Here is a 14,872-nt window from a genome sequence, read left to right as displayed (position 1 = left end):
GGTGCTCCCAATCCATTTTCCACACTGGTCAGGAAGATCTTTTAAAAAGGTGACCCAGATTATGTCACCTTCCCCTAGAACCTCCAGTGGCTTCCCACCTGAAGTCCAACCTTCCTACTTAAGGATTCAGATTCTGCATCCTTAAGCTAACAACCCCTCTGATCTCACCACCACTCTCCACATCATTTACATGCCCACAGCCCTCTGACCTTTTCCTCTTCCTTAAATACACCCAACTCAGCTCCAGTTTTGAACCTTTGTGTTGCCTGGTCCTGCCCGGGACTCTGGCTCTTTAGACAGCTGGTGTCTCTTCATCACGTATGTCTCAGCTCAAATCTTTCCTCCTCAGAAAGGACTGGCCTGGCCTACCCAGCTCACTGGGACTTGCCACTCTTCCCTTGCACCATCACACTTTCTTGCATCACCTTTCTCACAGCTGTTATCACTATCTGAAATGATTGTGCTTAGTTTCTTACTGAATGCTTCCTTTAGTAGAGTGTAAGCTCCACGAGAGGTGGGATCCATCTGTCTGGTCTTCTGCTCTATCTCCTGGAACAGCACCTGGCACAAAGGTGCTAAGTATGGAATGATCTCTAACTCTCCAAGGGCAAGACTATGTCTGATACTTCTCTGAATTCCCTCCAGCTCCTAACACAAGTCTGGACATGCCATAGGTGCTCTACTGAATCTGGTGGTTGAATCCCTGTCCTGGTGACCAACAGATCTGGTCTGGACCAGGTTTGTCCTGCAAGCCTGGAGTAGCAGTCCTGAGAGCCATGGGCCCTGAATCCTTTGGAGTTCTTCAGAGCCAGTATGATGGACTTGAACCAAACAAGCCCTGGGGACCGCCTGGATATGTGTCAGTTTCCTAATGGAAAAAACCCCTGGAATTGAGATTCTTTCTACCCAGCTCCCACCTTATAGGAAGTCAATGGTGCATCACGCCTACTATCCTCCCTTCATCCCTTCTGGAAAGGTTGAGCTACCTAATCAGAAATGATGTTTGTACAAAAGTCAAAGAAAACTGATCCATGGGTACTTCCTCTTGTTGGTTGCTGACGTCAGCTAAGCACCTGTTAGGACATGTTAGGACAATACGGGGACTTTGTGGTTCAGGAGACTTTTTTCTTTATATTCCAATTTCCAGCATGTAAGAAGGGTACATTTCTGCTTAAGCTAACCCTCTGAAACCCACATCCCACCCCAAGTCACTGGCAGGTAGAAATGGTTTATCCCTGAGAGAGGCAGACGTGTATCAGGGGTTACCTCAATGGCTGGCTTGGTGGGGTATGTGTAGTTGCTGTTCCGGAAGGTTCTCAGAAAAGGTTCGTTCTAAGAGAGAAAAGAAACCACAGGGAGAGATTATCTGACATCATTGAGGTTTGCTTAAGAAAGATAATAACAAATAATCTTGTCTTCTAGATTTATTTAACATTATTTTTCTGCACTCAAACAGAAAGAACTGTATCAATGCCATTTCCTTCATCCCCCAGAGGGTTTTACACATCAGCTTAGGCAAGGGATGCACAATGGAAGGTCTAAAGAGGGTTCCATGTGGGTTCTACGCTTTCATTTTTACCCCAGCATCTCAACATCTGTCCAGTGATCACAATGATCTATTTTCTTTCCTTTGTAATTTCTCTGGCAAGAGATTCACATTATTGCATTTTTTTCTTTCCTAAAAAGTGTTATGATTATCAATATATTTTAATATTCCCCCCTCCCTTTGAACTATGTGTCTTACCCCCTTCAGGTTGACTTCATATATTTTGGTCATTTTTTTTTTCTCAAGAAACCTCCTCATTCCCTACTCATCTACCTATTTCACAATTGGTTTTCACACAAGCCCAGTCAAGGGTCCAAGTCTATTCAGCTGCAGGTGATGGGTTAATCACGAAGGAAGAAGGACTAGGCAAAGGAGAAACGGGAAAAACAAGGTAATAAGGAAATGTAAAAAGGATAGTGAAGCAAGAACCAGTCAGTAAGACAGAGATCAGGAAATACCAAGTGGCCCAGGCTGTCAACTCTTTCACTAGATGCAGTCAGTGGAGTAGGAGGGCCATGGTCTGAACTCTTGGGAATAAAATGGGAATAAGAAGAAAGAACGACAATGTTGGAGACGAGGTCATTGGAGATCAATTCCAGGGGTTGAAAACTGACTGCCCACAGGCTGAACCCTTCCAGGAGATGTTTTGCTTTGTTCTGCTTTATTTTGGCTTGAATGATGTTAACAAAGAAGGAGGAGAAGTGGGAATGAAGAAGAATCTGAATGCTTCCCGAAGCCCGGCATGGTCTCTTCCATCCTGGCCCTACCACTTCCTCTCGTCTCATGCGTGATCCCATTCACACCATCAGGTTGGTTGCTGGTATCATAGCTGAGTTTGCAACCCCTGAAAGCCTCCCCGTTACAGACGAGGAGCAGCTGAGGCCCACAGCGGGCAGGGACCTGTTCCAGGTAGAGAGCAAGCAGTGAGTGCAGAGCTGGGGCCTGGCCTGGCCGGCCTTCCTGACCAGGAATGTCCTGCTTCCATTCCTCACACTGGGGTCAGGCCAACAAAAGACTCTGTCGGCCAGACGGAGAGGGACTGAGCAGTCACCTCTGCAACAGTACGCGGCAGAAAAGAGGGCTTCCATTGGCATGTCACCACGGCGAATTAAGTTTGTCTCTAGCTAATGTTATTTTGCATCCCCTAAGCATTCACCATCAGATGAGGGCAATCTGGGAGCATTCTAGAAATAACTGACCCACGTTTGTGGAGCCCCCAAGTGTTCAGAGCACTGTTCTAGGTGCTAGGATGAGGGCAGGATACAAAGAGGCATGTGACCCAGTCAGGCGGAAAGCATGAGAAGTAAAAGGCTGGCAGTGAAGCATCAAAGCATAGTGTGGCCAGTAAGCACTGTGACTGCTGAGGAATGTCTGCAAGATCTGAGGATGTATGGTCCTCAAAGATGAGATGCAGTGTGGGGGGGGGGTCGATAATTAATATTCTCCCCTTCCCCGCTGCTCCAAGGCAGCCCTGACCAGGCGTAGGGCCTGGAGGCTGGAGCTAGTCTCAGAAGAGTGGCCAGCACAGGAAGAACCAGAGGGCAGAGGTGCACCCTGCCCTTTGGGGAGTGCTGAAAGTCAAACTGGATGGTCTGTCTGGTCTCATGATCCAAGGGTTGAGGGAGGGGCCAGAGAGGGGAGACTGAGTCAAAGAGGCTAGAGGTCAGGGAGACACTGGAATGTGCTGAGGAGGGAGGCCAGAGTGGGAACAATAAGAACAGGTCCGGGGCAGTGGCAGACATGTGACCTGGGGTGCCCAGGGCTTGTTTTATTGATCATTGGCTGCGTCGTGTGTGCATGAGTCAGAGGTGTTTAAAGGCCTGGAGTTGAGCGGACTATGTGGAGGAGGGATTCCCCTTAGTGTGACCGGCTCTCTGAGGCTCCGTTTGTAATACTAGTCATTGGAAAGTGAAGCCCATTAAATGCCAGCACAAGGAAGTTTGTGCAAAGACAGTGCGGCCTGCCTGGGATGGGGCAGAGCTGGCCGGCCGCCCAATGTGAGTCAGCAACATGAGTCAGTGGCTTGGGAAAAGGTCATGTTCCTCTTGGCTGTGTTACGAGGTGTAAAGTTCCACAGTGAAAAAGCGCTGGGTTTTCTTTTCTTTTTTTCCTGTTCTGTGCTCAGACCGAACTGGAGATACAGGCAGGTCTGGGCGCCAATGCAAAGAGAGGCCGTGTTCCAAGGAGACATACCTACTACATGAGACAGGGTCTGGAAGGCTTGTCTGCGATAAATGGTTGAGAGAACTGAGGAGAAGACTCAGGGAAGCACGGCAGTGGTGGTAGTAGAAGGAAGGAGGACATGCTACGTTTCCCCGAAAATAAGACCTGACCGGAAATAAGCCCTAGCTTGATTTTTCAGGATGACAGCCCCAGAACATAAGCCCTAATGCGTCTTTTGGAGCAAAAATTAATACAAGACCTGGTCTTATTTTCAGGGAAACACGGTAACAGGACTACATGGAATACTCCCTGACGTTTCTGATTACATCCCATCCCATCCCATCCCAACCTATCCCATCCCATCCCATTCCACACATGCTGGTTCATGACCTACTAGGGCCTAGAAACTAGGCTGTTAATGGGCAGCCACTTGGCAGTGTGGAAAGCACTGCCCTGAGAGTGTGGAAGTTTAAGTAGAGGCTGTGGTGATGCCTTGGGAGGCATGTGATAGAACAATTCAGTTGTTCTAGGAGAGATGACATAAGCAGGACGTGTAGGCCTTCCCCACTGAGACCCTATATACAACTCTCTGTTGTTTTATGATGGAGAGGTAGGACCAGATAGCCTTTAACATGCAAGGTGATAAGGATCTGAACTGGGATGGTGGCAATGGGGAGGGAAGGGAGAGGAAGGCCGAGTGGCGCTAGCAAGAATCCTATCAGATGGGGTTCCTGCCTGATGGTTCATGTCTGCAGAATGGCAAAAACCACAAGAATAGTGACAGAAATAGGAAAGCCCTAAGGATCGGAGAATCTGGGAAGACAAATATTTGGTTCTGATTTTGACACTCCTTACTCAAACATTATTTTCTGAATGAATGGGTTTGTTGACTTTGAGGTGATGGTGAAGTCGGGGCAGGATTCAGAGGTTTAGAAGTCCAAAGCATTCAAAAGATAATAGTGTTTCCAATTTGTAATTCAAAACAGAAACACTGCTTAACAATAAGTACATAGAGGGGAATCCAACAAACCTCTGCTTTTTCTAGGATAAAAGATGGGATGAAATGTCACTTGGAATTATTTTGGTTTCTGTCTTTCTCTGCCTCTCTGTCTGTCCCTCCTCTTTCCATCTCTTTGGTTCCCCTCCTTTGTTGATATCCTGACCATACGAGTACATTTAAGCTGCCTTCTGGGTAACTTTACACCACATAGGGCATCCAAAGGGAAAACAGCTCTTACAGGTTAGAAATACAGAGGTGGAGTTTGGGGAAGAAATAAGAAATGAAGACAGACTGGGGAGTCCCATGCAAAGAAATTTAACAGGAAACCCTGGAAATGGACAAATCTCAGAGTAAGGGGATGGGGCAGGAGAGAAAAGAGAAAAGGGCTGAGACATGAAAGTTGGAGAATATCCACATTTTTGAGGCTGGGAGAAGGAACAGGGTCATTAAAGGAAATGAGAAGGGGCAGCAACTAGCAAAACAGAATAATGGAGGTACTTTCGCATCCAGGAAACAAACAGAGGAGGTAGTTAAGTTTGTCAAATGCTTAGAGAAGGTAGATGAATAAGAGCTGAAAAAGGACTGTGCTGGTTTTTCAGCTGCTTTCTTCAAAGTCTGAGGAGCCACTGCCGGTGGCCCTGGGCAGAGAGGCGAGGAAGGCAGGAAGGGGACAATTCACAATGCACAGAGCGGCTATTCAAAAGTTGACTATAAAATCATTGGTCCAACCTGAAAGTCTAACAGAAATCCATGGAGTGCTATTAAATGGCCAACCTGTCTGGGCAGAATGCACTTGCAGTTGACTGGGGCCGGGGAGGAGCCAGGAGGAGGCTGAAAAAGCTCCCTAGTACTCACATACATCTTGGCCCTCTCCTCCCCGCTAGGTCCTGCCCGTTGCCTCTATGTTTAGACACAGCTAGCACTAAAATATGTGCTTCCTGGCCCTGTCAGCTAACACTGAAATGCTTGTGGACTTTTATATAGCTCTAAGGCACATGGGAGGGAGCAGATGGACCTGAGGAACACAGAATGCTACTTTGCCTGGTGCAGTGAAATTGGGTTAGCCAACAGATGGAGCTTTTGGGAATGGGCTCTGGGGTTGCCTGGCAACCGCTTCTCCCAGGCTGGGCTTTTATGGTTCCAGGAGGCTGGATTTGCTCTCCTCTGCTCCTGAAGGCTCAGGCAGGCTCTGTCCAGAAGGAGGAGCAAACCCCACTGAGTGTGCTGGTGGAGTGGCACCCTTTCCAGGCTCTTTGCCTGATCTGGGGCAAAGAGTGACACAGGTCACCTTGAGTCCTGTGGTAACAGGGCTCTTCCTGACCCAGTGCCTAGGCTCTGGTACTTAATAAATGTGGGGAGGAAGAGCAAATGATGCTCCCTGGGTTATTACTGTTATTATTTAGTGGAAGGTTGAATTGGCAGATTAGAGAGGGTTTTCTATGGCTGATGCTCAGTATGAGCATGTGGGTTGTAAAAATATTGAAACACTTACCTCCTGTATGGTTTATAGCCTCTGCTCTGAGTTTTCAAATGCCTACATTACGGAGGTTGCCTGGTCCCGCCCCTCCCACCTCTTGGGCATGCTCAGGATCTAGCAATGACACCATTTACACCTGGCACAGTACGAGCCCTCTAGGCCCTTGCCCCAGACTTTTGCAGCATCTGACCATTTGGACTGGAGGCATCCGTGGTGCACTGATTATTACACCATTTGACTATCTCCTTTGCTTCAAACACCAGACCCAGGAACTGAGCCCTCTGCTGCCACTGCCCTCACTTCCACATCACCCCTTTTCCCACCACTCTTGTCCCGATGAGACTGATGGCACCCAAGGCTCAGCCTGGGCTGCAGACTAGGGTGAGGAAGGTAGCAGACAGGTTACATGTGTCCTGGCAGGGTTGCCACCTTCTCTCGAGCCCTGGTAGACACACGAGGGAGCTGCAGGGCCATTCCCTGCTCCGCCAGGAGGATGGGAGCCAGCTGACCCAGGAGGGAAACCCAGCCTCCCAGACTGGGTCAGGCCCTTCTGCTTTTATTGTTGCTGAGGGCTCTCAGCCCTAGGCCTTATTTGGTTAAAAAGCCATGAGACATGGCCTAGAAAAGGGAGCTGAAGGCAGTGGGAACATGAACCTACCCTCACCCCTAGATTTGAAATCAAGTTGAACAACTTGCATTTTCCTCCTTAAAAGGAGCCGAGTCCTTGCTGGAGTCCTCCAAGGCCACTCCTACTTGCCTCTCCTCCACACAGCTCCTGGCTCTCCTCTTTGACCCTATGCCTGCTGGAAACTCCCAGCTCAGGCTCTACCCCCGGCTGCCTTCTCGCTAGGCCTCAACCTGCAGTCCAGCTTTCCCGTCTGCCCCACATGCCACTGCTAACACAAGCCTTCTTGCCAGCCTTCTGGCTTCTTGACTCCCCTTCTCAAGAATTCATCTCCCTCACCCTGATCTTTTCCATCCGCTTGGGTCCCAGTCCTCCTCTCCCACCTGCGTCGCCCATTCCCCCAAAATAAGTGCTTCTGTACCCTCCTCTCCCCTTTCTACTCATTCTTTCCATCCTCCAAAGTCCATCTGCTCCCAGTCAAGGGGCAAGATGGGCAACAAAAAAGCTGTGTTGGAGAATGAAATAGGAAGGGCAAGGTCAGAGCTCTAGGCTTCTGGAGAGGAATAAGGCAGATCATTCGTTATTACCTGAGTGGGACAGGAGAGGGGTATATCTGCTGTCAGGTCCAGGGTATCTGTTTTCCTTCCTAGTGGTTCAAGCTGGTTAGGGGAGAAAAGAGACATGGATGTATTCATTTGTTTCCACTGCTGTGAACACCCCGCTGGACGCATCCTGCAGTGGGAAAGCTCTCAACTTGATTTCTGGGGGTTTGGCTTCCACTCCTGGCTCTGCCAGTTGCCAGCTGTGGGATTCTGGGCGAGTCTCTTAGCTTCTCTAGGATTCAGCTTCCTCATAAACTCCTAATACTCTAGCAGGCCTGTGGACAAGCTTTAATGAGACAACATGGCTTAAACTGGCTAGCACAGTGCCGGCACATAGAAAATGTTGAATACATGTGAAGGTTCTGCCTTGCATTCGTGCAAAGAGTCCCTCATCAGAGTTCAAAGCACAGAGGAGAAGGTACAGGAGCTCCTAGGATCTTCAGGACTCCATATTTCATATAGACTTCTACAGATCTGCCAGCCACTACTCCTCTATACTCTGCTGGCAAAAAGAGACTAAGAACAAGCTACATTCTATGGGGCGGGTGCTTTGCCCTACACTAGAACCCCAGAGACCCAGGGGCACCCCACTTATTTTACCATGTTGACCCAAAGGGCTCTGGAGAGCTGAGAGTGGAATTTCTGACTTGGGTGGATGCAGTCTGGGGCGAAGAAGGACATATCCAGTTGTCCATCCTGGAGGAGAGAAACATACTTCAAGATCCTATTGGTGCAGATGGTGGAGAAAGCCACAGCTGATTGGCCTGACCTTGAGATTGACCCCTCAATGCCCTCCTCCCCCCGGGGGTGCTCCAAGCCATTGGCCTTCCACAAGGCCTTCTCATCTCAAGAGGGAGATCAGAGCAATCCCACAGATCAATAGCCTTCGGTGGCCCCAAACCCCCATCCTCCTTTCTGGCCCTCAAGTCCCCCTTATTTAATTAAAAAAGTGCCATATTTGTTTGTAGGCACATTTGTATGATGCCCTAGCCCAGACCATGGTTGGGGAAATGAGATCTAGTCCCTAAGAAGTCTGGGCCAGCCAGCTGGGAAAAGCTACTTCCCAGCCTTTCACCAGCTGGTCCCAGAGGTCTTGGTGGGAAGAATAGGGCAGGCCTAGGCAATGCCACTTCCAGGGCAGCATGCCACCCTCCTCTCTCGAGGCACTCAGGGTTGCTCGAAGCTCCCTTCAGTTAGGTGAGGCCCTTAGGAAGGAGGTCCAGGGAGACAGAACCAAGTCCCCACCATGGTCCACTCACAGAGCTCTTCTGCTCACAGTGGGAGTGTCAGCGGAGAGCATAACCAGGGCGGAACTGAATATCCAGTGCCCTCCTTTATGGCTGCAGTGTCACATGTGTGGCAGAAAGTGAATATTCTGGAGCTGGACACCTTCAAATCTTGCCTCTCTGTCCCATATTTCCTATGATTTTAAGAAGGCTACTACTTCACACCTCTGAGCCTCGTTACGTGGGGATGATGAAACTCACCTCAAAAGGTAGCTGTGAAGATTTTATGTATGGAAAGCACAATGCCTGGCACATAGTAGGTCTCAATAAAATGGAGGCTGCTCCCCACTGAGAACATCCTACACAGGCTGCCTCTGGAAACGCAGCTCAGCTGTTCAAGGGGTTGCACTCACCAGACCAGCACCCGGAAAGTTGCCTGTGTCTTTCCCATTTTATTCACACTGGCATGGAAGCATGTGGCATTTCTGCCCTGAATTTCCTCTTCCCTCCAGAAGCCCCCCTGTGGGGCGCAGGGAGCATACCTCCAGGATGGGGAGCCGGGTATTGTGGAAGAAGGGCTGCAGCACCACGGAGAAGTCCTCCCGCGTGTCATAGCGGCCTGACTCCACCAGCTCGCGCATGCTGCTCTGGGGACACATGCATAGGTGCCTTCAGCACAGGCTCTTGGTGGCCTGAGACCCCAAGGGGGCAAGAGTGGGCAGAGTCCTTGTCCCAATCTCCGTAGGGATGGGGGTGCTAACTCAGCCCTTCCCTTGAGAACACAAAAACACTCGATTCCAGAAAACTAGAAATAGGTTAGGTCATTGTTTTGTTTTGCTTTGAAGTGAACTACAAGCTCTGAAGGGCCCGGCAGGAAGTCCCACAGGAATACAAACCTGGGAAGAGTCACCAGGGAGCCTCCAGGCTTGGGACCTGCAATCTCCCTACTGGTGGTCTGCTTGTTTAGGGGTAGGGGCAGCTAGGCCCCCAGGGTGCAGAGAAAGGAAAGGCAGTCCCATGGGGCATCCAGGGTTACTGGCCTCCTCAGGCCAACTGTTGGGGTTAAGCCACCATGGGCAGCTGGGCCATGAGGGCTTTGCAACCTGAGTTCCTTTGGGGTGACTCCAACCAGGGGGACTGAGACACCTGAGCCAGGTAGGGCAGAGGGAAGGGCCCGGATGGTGAAGACCTCCCTCAAACCGTGAACTCTTCCCTCCCCGGTGTGCCTCCCCTAGGGCGCTCTGGGCTGGTGTATTAATCAAGTAGGGAGAGAACACAGCAATGGTGCTATTCTTGGTCTTACCTGGTAGGCTCTGGTGATGGCCTCCAATCTGGCCAGCTCTTGGGAGTTCTCCCGAGGGGTCAGGATGCAGTTACACAAAATGCTGCATGAAGAGAGGGAGGCAGGAGGACCTGGGGCTGAAGTTCTGGTCATGGGCTGTTTCTCTTGTCAAGGCGCTCACTCCAGCCCAGGCTTAGGAGCACATGTGGCCTGGGGCTCTGACGCACGTGCTCAGGCGCAGGTTTCAGGCCTGATGTGGGGACTGGATAAGGTACTAAGGGTGTATGGATGAGCACCCTCCCATACTAACGTAGTACAAGTACTGGACGGCAGGTGTGTGTGGATCTGCAGCAAATTACTCTGAATAGTTGAATTTAGGCAATGAAAATGCAATGTTTAATTTTTTAAATAAAACAAGAATGCAGCCACTGTTATTGGAGCTGGTATTTTGGTCTGATGGTCATGTCCTCAGCTACCTCTTTAGTTCATCTGAGTGCCCCACTGTGTCTCCTTTTATTTCATTATGAATTATTTCGTGCCCATAAAATATAGTTAATGTTAAAAGAGATATTATCTCTAAAGCACTCAGCACAGTACCTGGTACACTACACTTATTTGTTAAATAAATCTCCATATAAGGTATGAAGGATAATAAAACACATGCCTTTGTACCTCTTACCCAGCTGAAGAAACAAACCCTCCCACTCTCAAGTTCCCTGTGTCCCTCCCCAATCTGCTTCCTCCCCAGAAGTAACTGGATTATGCATCTCACTTCCTCACCTTCTGTTTCACTTTGACCATGTACCTACGTGCACAGCCCTGCATGCTGCCCTTTCACAGGCTGGGCCTCACTGCCTCTCAAGTACTAGTCTTTGCCCCAGCCCTGACCTCTCCCCCTGGGTTCCCCCATATCAGAGGTTCCTTCTGGTACCCTGAGGTTGGATAAGAGGGGGCATGGCTCCAACCTCCCGGAAAGGGGTAGTCCTGGCTCAAGACCCCCTTTATAGACTTGGACACATGGACAGACCAAGTCACAAAGAGCCCAAGGAGTCACGGCTGCATGAGCCAGATGGGGAGTGGGGGTGGGGGCAGGTAGGCGGTAAGTGTTCCTCCAGCCGGGGGCAGCCAGCACCTGCCTACCTGGCCTGCGGCAGCGGGCATTTGTCTGGGTTCCCCAGGAACACCTGCCGCATGACACTGGGGCTCATGAAGTCCACGAGGTTGACCAGGGCTCTGGGCACCTGAGGGCAAGACCGCAGGTGAGAGAGGGGCCCCAGGAGCTCCTTCCTCTAGATGCCTTACAGCCTGAGAAGTGGGAACAGGTTCTAGGGTCCCCACTGAACTGCAGCTCAGTTGTCCCTGAGTGGAGTTCTGGGGAGGTGTCTCCACAGGGCTGCCACCTAGGGCCCTGGAGGCCATGCCACCCACATAGGCTGCAGTGTGGATGGCACCTCCTGGAGTGGGACAATATGGCAGACCCGACTCTAAATACTGAGAGCTCAGGCCCGTTCAGCCATCCGTTAGTGAACCCAAATCTATTAGCTTTAAATTTGGTAAGATAGGTACCCCATTTGCCAGGACATTAGCCCTTACCATTTCCCTGTGGCACAACCTGGACTAGCTCTGCTGAGCAGGCCCAGGGACTCAGCCCCCCCAAGAAGCATCTGGTGGTCAGAGTAGAGGGGCAGCTTGCCTGGGCTGGGGGTGGGGACAGAGCACATTGCTGGGCACAGGACCAGAGAGGGGCTTGCTCTAGTCACATCCTATGGCTCAGAGTACAGTGCCCAGTCTGGAGCCACCCAGCTGTGGCCACCAGGGAATGTGCCAGGTATTGGGAGACGAGGGGACAATTAGTGCACACACTGCCTTCCCTTCCTCAAGCCTGAGCTCCTTCTGGGCTGATTCCAAATGGAACAAGGCTGCCTTGGGGGTAGGACCCAACCTCTGGAAAGGGAAGGAGTCCATGCCCTTGGTGGTTTCCTTCAGGGGAGAGGGTATTTCACCTTCTTTCCCCCATCCACCTTTACCCTCACCATGCTGGGGATGGTACCACCCACCTCTCTATGCAGGATGTCCAAGGCATTGCGGAGATGCTCATAAAAGTTGGCAGAAGAATACAGATTCTAGGAAGAGACAGGAGGAAGAGCTGGTTGGGGGAGAGGGCCCTTCCGGTTCCAGCCCCAAGGACTTGTTCTCCTTCTGGCCTCCAGCTGTCACCAGCTCATCACATCAGAATCTGAGATGAGCAGTTGACTACTCGCTGTTGTCAAAGATGGGCCAGCCAGAAGACTGGGACCTTCAGCCAGAGCTTTAGTTCAGGAGCAGAAAGTAGAGTCTTCCTTCCCACTGCTTGGGGTTTACAGTTTCTTCTCTTTCTGAATTCTGAGGAATTGTAAGAGAGTGGGGTAGAAACACCATCTCTCTGCCACCTGCTACCTCACACCACCTGGGACATGGAGGTGGAGCCAGATGCCTGAGGGTCACGGGGTAAGAAGTGTGCAGGTGCCCCTGTGTGCATGTACACGTGTGTGAACTGCATGTGCACATACACGTGTGTGAACTGTGCATGTGCACGTGCACGTGTGTGAACTGCATGTGCACGTGCACATGTGTGAACTGTGCATGTGCACGTGCACGTGTGTGAACTGCATGTGCACGTGCACGTGTGTGAACTGCATGTGCATGTGCCGTGTGTGAACTGCATGTGCACATGTGTGAACTGTGCATGTGCACGTGCACGTGTGTGAACTGCATGTGCACATGCGCACACACACACAGGTCTTGTTGGACAATCCTAGGGTTGATTCTAAAGGCTGTTCTCAAGGAGGATGTCCAAGGCCTCCAGGTCAGAGGCAGGAGCAGTGAGCAGGCCTGGCCCGCCCCATTACCGAGTCCGTGCAGTAGTCACACAAATCACCGCCTCCAATCAGCACCGTGATGACTTTCCAGTCCTCATGGAAATTTATTCTCTGCAGAGGGAGGAAAACACTTAATGATTTCAAACAAACAAACAAATAAAAAAACAACCAAAGCTCTAGGAAATCCACTCAACCCTCTAAGACTCCCTTGCCCACTTAAAATAATTGGATCAGAATCTCAGAGCTGAAAGAATTTGAGGTGTCTAGACCACAGAATTTTAGCATCAGGAGGGACTTTCAAGCTCATCAGCAGCAAACCTCACTCCAGTCAGAGGGCCTCCAACAAGGGCTGCCCTTGTTGCTTGAATGCCTCTAATGACAGTGGGCTCACTGTTTTCATGACAGATCATTCCATTTGGGGACTTTGGTGGGTTAGAAAATCCGTGTTGAAAAATGAACACAAATCTGACTCACATGGTCATCTCTCATCCTCTGCACCAGAGACTGGACTTGGCTCGTAAGTGCCCTGAGAAGGAGAAAACATCAGTCCTGTGGAAGCACAGTGCCCAGATTCTTCCTCCTAAAGGGCCTGTACTGGAGGTTTCCGTGGCATTGTCCCCCCGGCATGAGCTGGCAGAGACCCTGAAGCTCAAGGACAAGGAGGCACTTAACTGTTCTGAGAGTCATTACAACAAATAACCCTTTGAAAAGCCAAGTGTGCATCTGTCCTAAAGCTGCAGTCAAACGCACTGCCAACTACACTTGTGGCTCATGGCCTTTCTAGGACTCCACAGGCAAAGGGTCTTTAAAGATTCCATGCTAGGAAACCACTGGTCTCCTCTGAGGACTGGTTTAGATCCTGCACTTAGATCTATGAGAGTTTTAGCGTGCTTTTTCTTTTTACCCGGGTTGCCAGGAAGCTGAGAGTTTGATGCCCGGCACAATAACTGCAAACGTGCTCATACTGACAGAATCGCTTCCTCTTTCTCCCCCGTAATGGCTGTGATTTTTCTCTTAAGTATATGATATTTGTGTATGTGTGTTTTTAAATAAACTTATCTAAATGCTTCTTCTAGAAAGAGATGGGGAATAAATGTACACTGTACACATGCCTGGGGTTATAATTCCTGGAAGGACTAGATCTTGGGCGTCCTGAGCTCCCCGCTAGCTCAGGTCCCTGTCACAGGTCTGGGTGAGATGGATCCACAGCACTGTGATCTCTGGGGACCTGTGGTGGGTTCATCTGTCCCCCACGATTTCTATTACTAAGAAGGATCTTCCCAGGCTGGGTGAACAGGTGTGGGGGCTGTGCCCATCCACTAGAAGGGTGTGGGCCTGAGCAATGTGACAGAGGCTCAGACAGTTGGGCCAGAAATAACGGAACCCAGGCTGCTGGGACCTCTGGGAACAAGATGGGAGGTCTCCCTGGGAGATCCTTCTGGGAGGCTGGGCACTTCTGCTTTAGCTGCCTCTGCTTCTCAGCTGCACTTCCCGTTAGCTCCACAGCGGGGTTAGGCACAGGACAGGACTTGTTGCCCCAGAGACCTCTCAGGCTGGAGATTCTGGCTTGCCCATCCATTTGGTTAGCACGCCCTGGTCTTTTGGGGGAATTGCCTCTTGTGAGGCTTTGGAGTAAGTGAATCTCTCAAGCACCATTACACCATGGCAAGTTCAAACATTGGATAAGGCTGGTCAGTTAGTCAAGTGATTAGAATATGCTGCATAGGAAAGCAAGGTCAGGAGTTCAGCCGTTGGGAGCATGGGTCTGTTCTCAGTCACAGGGCGAGAGCAGCAGAGAGCCTCTCAAATCACTGCTGTAAATGGATAAATGTCCCCATAGTACAGGAGGTCAGTATGACAATCTTAAAGGTGACCACGTGCCTCCCACTCCCTTCCCCACATCCCCAAATCCCATACTCAGCCTTTGCTCCAGGAACAGCCTGATTGAGGAATGCATTGCTGTCATTGGCGTCCCCTCTGCCCACTGCATAACCTGTGAGATTTCTGTTAAACTTCCGAAGAATATCTGGAAGAGGAGGGGGTGAATAGGGCACAGACAGCTTAGGATGGAAGGCCAGGATATCTTCTCTGGT

The 14,872-nt window shown here is 50.4% G+C and overlaps 1 protein-coding gene across 2 annotated transcripts in view; it reads right to left on the bottom strand.

Annotated features, from left to right (window-relative positions):
- Positions 1 to 14,872, bottom strand: part of PLB1 (phospholipase B1) — a 138,883-nt gene that overhangs the window by 22,261 nt on the left and 101,750 nt on the right. For both annotated transcript variants that reach the window (XM_074331834.1, XM_019735316.2), the window contains 10 exons: positions 14,697 to 14,805; positions 13,254 to 13,305; positions 12,810 to 12,890; positions 11,979 to 12,044; positions 11,062 to 11,162; positions 9,943 to 10,024; positions 9,182 to 9,286; positions 8,014 to 8,109; positions 7,399 to 7,470; positions 1,267 to 1,332 (listed from right to left, as the gene is read on the bottom strand). In XM_074331834.1, coding sequence (XP_074187935.1) covers positions 1,267 to 1,332; positions 7,399 to 7,470; positions 8,014 to 8,109; positions 9,182 to 9,286; positions 9,943 to 10,024; positions 11,062 to 11,162; positions 11,979 to 12,044; positions 12,810 to 12,890; positions 13,254 to 13,305; positions 14,697 to 14,805 — 830 coding nt within the window. The remainder of the gene's footprint in view (positions 1 to 1,266; positions 1,333 to 7,398; positions 7,471 to 8,013; positions 8,110 to 9,181; positions 9,287 to 9,942; positions 10,025 to 11,061; positions 11,163 to 11,978; positions 12,045 to 12,809; positions 12,891 to 13,253; positions 13,306 to 14,696; positions 14,806 to 14,872) is intronic.

This window comes from Rhinolophus sinicus, linkage group LG05 (assembly GCF_036562045.2).
Source record: "Rhinolophus sinicus isolate RSC01 linkage group LG05, ASM3656204v1, whole genome shotgun sequence".
NCBI classification, from domain to species: domain Eukaryota; kingdom Metazoa; phylum Chordata; class Mammalia; order Chiroptera; family Rhinolophidae; genus Rhinolophus; species Rhinolophus sinicus.
This window is presented reverse-complemented; position numbering and strand designations above follow the sequence as displayed.